Source organism: Lygodium microphyllum, chromosome 11 (assembly GCF_053477565.2).
Source record: "Lygodium microphyllum isolate KBCC chromosome 11, Lygodium_microphyllum_v1.1.10, whole genome shotgun sequence".
NCBI classification, from domain to species: domain Eukaryota; kingdom Viridiplantae; phylum Streptophyta; class Polypodiopsida; order Schizaeales; family Lygodiaceae; genus Lygodium; species Lygodium microphyllum.
Window position 1 is genome coordinate 47,098,285 of NC_141145.1, and position 7,416 is coordinate 47,105,700.

The window sequence follows — 7,416 nt, forward strand, 5'->3', positions numbered from 1 at the left end:
TCAATGATCATAAGAGAGACCAACTCATAGAAATCTGAAAATGGCTTTCTGACATATATGGAAGTTACAAAAGACTTCCAAGCATTTTCATTGTTAAGTCCACCCAAGGTAGATGACACCAAATCATCATCATCGAGCATTGCATCAATCGTTGCCAATGCATCTATAATGCTCCTTACCTACAGTGCTTACTCATTGATAGGCATCTTCCCTTTCTTCAATGTATTCAACTCTTGCTTGAGTTGAATCTTTCGTATCTTTGTATTTACGAAAAACATACTTTCAAGTATGGTCCAAGCTGCATATAAATTCTCTGCATTTCTAATATGTCCCAGCATATTATTGTCAATTACTGCAGACAGTCAATACATGACCTTGTCTTTTGCATTCCATTCCTTCCGTGCCTTTGTCTCTTCTGCAATTAAAGGATCACTCACCTCCGGCTCCTTTTCTTCACCTGAAACAAACTCGTAGAGGCCTTTTCCAATAAAGAAGTTTGTGACACGGAACTTCCACGAAGGGTAGTTGTTCTTGTCGAGCTTCTCAATGATGGGGCTTCCATTGTTCTCTACCATTATCACAAAACTAATACCAAACAGCAAGCAAATCTTCTACAACCCTCGACCTGTAGTGCACAGCAATACACCAAATAGCCTTTTTCACTGTCTGCTCAGCAATACATGGAATCTACACCCTATTTGCAGATAAACCTTATGTTTGCTTCCTGCAAACACCTCAAGAATTACAGATTTGCAATCTGTAACCTGTGCACCCACTTTCGGTCAAAACAGCCGAAATAACAGTGTACCTTGAAACTGATGTCCGTAACCTCACGGCTCTAAAGCGGGGCCTGAAACGGCCTCAGATGCCCAAAAAAACATGCGGAGAAGTCCTAAAGGGCTTAATTGCAGAATACACAGCGCTCTTCGCGCACACCAAATCTCATTGCAATCTGAGATTTTGCTCTGCCCCGCTTCCGGTGCCTCCACAGGCACTATCCAAGAGAAAGAGTAGAAGGATAGGAGAGCTTCTTACCCATGGCTTGCTTGCTCGTACCTTGCTTCTTCTCCTTCACTTCAGCCTTCGAAATCAGCCTCTCTCAGTGGCACGGCTATGATACCATATCAAGAATCGCGTGGTGGGGGGACTTACTCAAGATGCTGCGCCGAACACACACAGAATGCACAAGGAAAAGCTCACTCAAGAGACAAGAAGAGAGATGGAGGCCAAAACGTTTTCTTGCTAGTTTTCTTTTCTTCTTCCACACTCTTTACAATGTACACAAAGTATAGATAAGATACAACATAAAGAAAAGTAGTCTACTAAGTTAAACAATGCATAACCAACTACACTAGTCGACTGGCGCTATAACTATGCCAGTTGTAAATAGGTGTAATAACCTGAATATAATAAGTAATGAGTCAGTGGCCATATGAGAGTCATAATGACCACCGACGTGCTAAGTGTAGACATATGGACCCATCTAACCAGCGGTCCATCATCAATATCCGCATGTGTTGAGCTTGTCATCTCAACATACAGCGTGAAGTGACCCCCCTAAAGCTTAGTCTAAAACTACATCTTAACCTACCGTGAGGGAATTTTTACACCTTGGTCAACTTTCACCCATGTATGGCTAATTTTATGTCTACTATTTGGCCTCCTTTGTGTAAAGCACCATTCTTAGCACTTTGGAATACTCAATAATACATTCTTCTAATTGTACTTAATTGGGGTCCCTTCCAATTTAGTCATAGGCACTCAATTGCTAACTCTTATATTAGTAGACCATACAAGATTAGATTGGTATATAAACCAATTGTCTCTTATGTTTGTCATCTTCCCTGAGAGTGGTAGGAGATATGCCCTCTAATGCACGCATAATCGAGAACACTTTCCCAAAAGCAGTGGTATGCTTTAACATGTGAAGAAAATGGCCCCTCAAAGATTGGTTAAGAGTTTGGATTGATAAGAGTAGGTGCAAATCCTATTAATCCCTTTGTCCTCATTTGGCTTATTCCCGCTTTTCATTGTCTTGTCATGATCTTGCTATGATGGCTACACTCTCTTTCTTTCAATCAACCACACCCATTGTGCAAACTCATGGAACTAATGGCAAATTCAATACAAGAAAGGTTGTGAGTATTCTATTTTTCACAAAAAATAAGTATTCTTGCCCTCCTTAACTACAAATGTAGAAACTTTGCCATGCAACCTCTTTGTCCTACTTAACGTTCAACCCGAGCGCTAAAACCTCCACTATTGTTAGAGTACACAGGCAAGAAAAAGCAAACCAACATCAAAACTCACATAGACTAGAGGGAAATAGCCTAGTCAAGGGAACACATAAAAGGTGCATCTTAAACTTATCAATCTATTACAATCCCTTACATCAATGAAGATTAAGAAAGAACATCGTTATTTATTTCAAGAAATGTCCTATAGGCAATCATTTCTTCACATAATTTTTGAGAGCCACCACAAAGAGACATTAGAAGAAGGTGGGGATAAAGTTGTCAAAGCCTCCGTGTTTGTCTACTAATAAGCCCTTCAAAAACTCCAATGGTCTTGTAATCACAATAACGTATCCAGTTAGCATTTAAGCCTAACATTAAGTAATTCATGTCCTCGCTAGTGTGGGCATGCAAGAGCATGCGCATCCTGCCAGCAAGGCCAATCCACCACTCAGAAGCTACAAACAACATTGGATACCAACTAGAGCAACTCTCCTGTGGAAGTGAAAAGCTAGGAAGACCAAAATTTAGAAGCCCAGAAATCATTGCAGATTTATAGCAAGCCCCAATATGTGAACAGAGGCCAATTGCTTCGATCAAAGAACGTCAGAGTATGGAAGGCAATCGTGTTACTTAGACATGCAGTCCCAGGACGTCCAAACATTTGAGCAAATTCACTCGAAGAGGTAGATTTCACCTTATGGCTGGGCTATTCTTAAGCAAGTCGAAATTACCAAAAGATCTAAAGTCTGGAGTAGGCCAAATAGCAGCTAACCAGTGGAGAATGTCTACAACATCAAAATTCATTACCCTTACACAACAATAACCTAATGGCCTTTTTCATTGTGAGGAAAAGGCCAACCTCTACCTGCCACGAGTTGATAGATAATCTCCCAAGAAAGAGATGTAGGACCATTCTCATAGTACTCCCTTAATCAGTAAGGAATAGTTTATGCCACGACTCTTCTCTTCAGTTGCTCTTGTTACTGAAGTGGAGATTTGAGACTAATTTACTGTGCAAGTTCCAGCAACAGAAACAATATCACAATCTGTACAAAGAATGGACTCTTTTTCTTGAAAACAAATTTCTGATGGACTTGATGAGATATACACAATCCACATATTACACCAAAATTTGCACCTTTCAACAAAAGGATTCGTCGATGCACTTGTCTTTTGCATGGCACTTACTGGCTCTGACTGTTGCTATGAGTAATGTCCTGTTGCTCGTGTTCGGGGATCTCTACTGTATCTCCATGGCTCTGACTGTCGCTGTGGTCGTTGTACTGTTGCTCATGTTCTGAAAATAAGAGCTCTGCCCTATCTCCATCACTGTGACTGTTGATGTCGATGTGCTGCTGTTGCTCATGTTCAAAGAAGAAGAGCTCTGGCATATCTCCATCCAAAATCTTTATCATCTTATGACCAGATTTATGCTGTTGGTTAAACCTGCCATGGAGACTCCCACCCATACGTAAACAAGTTCCACAAAGATCAAAACCTACATCTTCAGTGCAGTCCAAACAACGGTATCGATCACCTACAATAGGATACATCTGGCACCAAAACAATTATGTCAGTTGTCTGAAGGTCCGCCTTAGAAGTTTGCAGAGAACAAGAAGAATTTGCTTACCCCACAGCCATCGCAACCACATCCAACATGAAGAAGAACTTCTGACTGACCATTTATAAGACCCTCCAATGTGCCTGCAAAATAAAAAAAGTCCAGTGGGTACTTTTGCATTTATCATACACAATAGATATATCCACATTATTAGAGAAGGAGATCTTATGTCATTAAAAAATAGGACTCACATTGAGATAATCGCCCCTGTTTCTCATCTTCTTTAGTTGTACATTGATCATCCCTTTTCTTGTACTCAGATGGAAATGCAGATTCAAGGAACTGGTGTAGCTCCAAGCATACTAGAGCTGAGCCCCCATAATGAGGGTCTCCACAAGTTGGACAACAGAATCTGCTTCTAGCTGCATCTGATAGACATGACTCACAAAAAACTGAAACAGTAGCTTATGTCAGAGTTGAAGCTTTAACAGATTCCAAAACAGAAATCCCATTAGATATGCAATAGCTTTCCAAACCTTCTGAACCCAGAGTTTTCATTGATAACCTAAATGCAACATTTTACCAATCCCCAAAGTAACTCTTCTAACAATACAGAAACATCTATTCGTGCATGCAATACTATATATTACAACATTGTGTACCATTGTACCTTCTCCACAGTTCAAAACCACAGGCCGATAGAGTAACTTATGACAAGATGCACATAGAAACTCATCCATAGAAAGTAAATGTTTTGAGCCCCCATCTACTCTGTGTATGACATCAGCATTCTCGTCTACATGTGAAGATATGTCCTTCTCATCAAGGGCTAAACTCAAATTTGTGCCAATTCTCTCATCACAGCCATCAGGACCGTCAACCGTTGGCACATCAGTTCTACTCACTAATGAACTCTGTATTGACTGCTCAGGCTCTAGCAAGCCGGTGTTGGGCATGGCGTCCTCCTTTGACCCTCCAGACATGTCGTCAGTTCCACTTATCAATAAGCCATGGGGTATTGACTGCTGAAACTGTTGCAATCTGTTCTTGGAGATGGCATCCTCTTTCAACACTGTTGATACAACATCGGCTCCTTTTGCAAGCAGGCTATGGTATATTGACTGCTGAGGCTGTTGAAATCTGGTTCCGGAGATGCCACCCTCTTTTGACACTCCTGCCACGAAATCACTTCCACTTGTCAATGAGCGATGAGGTATTGCCTGCTGAGGGTGTTGCAATCTAGTCTCACAAATGCCATCTGCCTGCGCTACTCCTGGCACAACATCAGTTCCTTTTGCTAGTAAGCTATGTGATATTGACTGCTGAGGCTGCTGCACCTTCCAGGAGCTCCACCGTGGAGACTCTGGGAATTGAGGTGAAAAAAGATTGATCTCCTCCTCCATCTCTGTAAAGGAAAGTATGTCACTGGTGTGAGAAAATAATGCTGAAATATATTAAACGAGAGACAGCCAGATTATGTCGAATCCCTTTCATATGTCTAGTGACAAAACAATGCTGAGACAAATTCAAACAAGAAATGTCCAGATTACGTTGAATTTCTTCCCGCCGCTCTTCGTAGGCCATCGATTCAGTCTTCTGCAGTATAAAGTGCAGCAACCGGCAGACTCTCGGGAAATACATGTAGGGCCTTCTGCATATGGGGCAATGGGACTCCCCGGCCATATTCATGGCCTCGTGTGCGCACCAGAAACAGAAGATGTGGCCACAAGCTGTCATTCGCCATGAGGATCGGGGCCTTCAGACAACGTAAAATGGAAACTGAACAGGAAAACAGGAAAGGCACACTAAACCTTGAACCACAGGCTTGTAGACGAGTTCTCTGCAAGCAAGAAGACGAGATCGGTAAGGCATCGGGAATCGGGATGATCCTACCACCGACAAGCACGTATGCGCATGTGTGTTGGTGGGCGTGTACATGAGCATGAGAGAGAGAGAGAGAGAGAGAGAGAGAGAGAGAGAGAGACTTACAAGCATATCCCACATCGGAAAGGTTTATCTGCGTCTGAGATATCTGCATCGCCATCACCATCACGAGTGGCAGCGATTGAAGAAGTGGTGGCCATGGTCGCGGGATCAGCAGCAGCGGGCGGCCAAGATACCGTGGATCCTCTACAAAGATTAGCAGGCTCCTGCAGCGGCGGAATATACACAGAACTAGTTTTCATATATATATATATATATATATATATACATATGTCGTACATGTCCAGTCAACCTGAATATTTGTTTATATATATGTCAAAGTAGCATAACAAACAGTAACAGTAATTCGCCTCCTTATATCCTCTAACCACCTACTTCTTACCACCTACTTCTTATCTAGATTCTCCCAGCATTTCATGCCATGTTCACCTATCCTTCCACGGTCCACCACCACCACCTCCTCCTCCTCCTCTCTCTCTCTCTAGAATGTATGTGTATGTGTACATATATACCTACATGTGCATATATGTGCGTATATGTATGCACATGTGTGTATCTATACACACATGCGTGCATATATGTATGTATACATTTAATACGGATTTTTATTTGTGTGATCCCATTAGTGTGGCAAATTCTAAAGAAAAGGCACGATAGGCCTCACTCTCCCTCTCATCATTTTTCTCTCATCTCCTTTCTTTTTTATTTTGTGAGTCCCCGTCTCTCATCGTTTTTTACCTTACATGTATGCATGTTTGTGTATGCATGTGTGGGCATGTGTATGCACATGTATATAAGCATGGATGTGTGTGTGCAAGTATATGTATGTGTCTGTTTAATATGCGTGTTTCTATTTATGTGGTCTCATAAGTGTGCATACCCTCTCATTATTTTTCTCTCATCTCCTTTACATGTACATGTTTAACCATTAAAATATCATTTCATTAAGAAAATTACTCTTTCTTTTTATAGTATATGAGCATTTGTGGGTGTTTATGAGCATTACTTACATATATTCAACCATTCAAATATAATTTTATCTCATATGTTTATTAGACTAGAAATTCATATGAGAGAGAGAGTAGGAGTAACTTTTCAAAGGCTCCCATTTCTTGTTTTTATCACCCTTTAAAAGAAAATGCCTCTTTATTTCTTATATACCCTACCTTTCTCTTAAGAGAGAGAGAGAGACACACACACACACACACATAAAACATTTCAAAGAATCACATTTTCCCTTATTGTTATTATATCACCCTTCAAAAATATCCCTTGTTATTTTTTGAATATCAAACCTCTCCTCCTTGTGCCACATAAGCTTAATGATTTCTCCTTGGTTCAAGAGTCACCCAAGCAAATTTACCATTTTCAATAACAAATGCACAAATATTCAAATCAAAACTTTGGAGGGATTTTTTGAAAATTTTGCAAATCATTTTACATTAAACCTCGATTTTTAGTGAACATTGGTTCTAGTGGGGGTTTCAAACCCCAAATTTGCAAATGTGTCATGTGAGGGGTTTTAAAAATCCTTGACAAATAAAAAATTTTAGAAGATCATCTCTTCCATACACTTTTGCCCTTTTTTTATCATATATATATATATAAGTAACTAAAAATTTTGTAAAGGTCAAGGTTTTAAAAATTCTTTGTTAAATTTTGAAGGTTTTTTCG

At 40.4% G+C, this 7,416-nt stretch overlaps 1 protein-coding gene across 3 annotated transcripts; it reads right to left on the reverse strand.

The window, feature by feature from the left end:
* Positions 1-2,563: 2,563 nt before the first annotated feature.
* Positions 2,564-5,974, reverse strand: LOC148028784 (E3 ubiquitin-protein ligase PRT1-like). 3 transcript variants are annotated; one of them, XM_087687575.1, is made up of 8 exons: positions 5,788-5,974; positions 5,610-5,638; positions 5,349-5,528; positions 4,469-5,203; positions 4,050-4,250; positions 3,868-3,941; positions 3,376-3,790; positions 2,566-3,247 (listed from the first exon to the last, which is right to left on the reverse strand). In XM_087687575.1, the coding sequence occupies exons 1-7, from the start codon at positions 5,880-5,882 to the stop codon at positions 3,422-3,424; spliced, it is 1,683 nt and encodes a 560-aa protein (XP_087543701.1). In that variant the 5' UTR covers positions 5,883-5,974; the 3' UTR covers positions 2,566-3,247; positions 3,376-3,421. The 3 variants fall into 3 exon arrangements, with proteins under 3 accessions (XP_087543702.1, XP_087543701.1, XP_087543700.1); XM_087687574.1 differs by having other exon boundaries at positions 2,566-3,790; XM_087687576.1 differs by lacking the exon at positions 5,610-5,638 and having other exon boundaries at positions 2,564-3,790.
* Between the last annotated feature and the right edge of the window lie 1,442 nt (positions 5,975-7,416).

Bases quoted from the DNA above. Each gene is read 5' to 3' on its own strand.
- LOC148028784 (XM_087687575.1), bottom strand. From the start codon at position 5,882: ATGGCCACCACTTCTTCAATCGCTGCCACTCGTGATGGTGATGGCGAT. The intron at 5,204-5,348 runs GTAATCTGGACA...TTTCCTTTACAG, and splicing joins GCGGCGGGAAGAAATTCAAC to AGATGGAGGAGGAGATCAAT. The intron at 3,942-4,049 runs GTGAGTCCTATT...TTTATTTTGCAG, and splicing joins ACAGGGGCGATTATCTCAAT to GCACATTGGAGGGTCTTATA.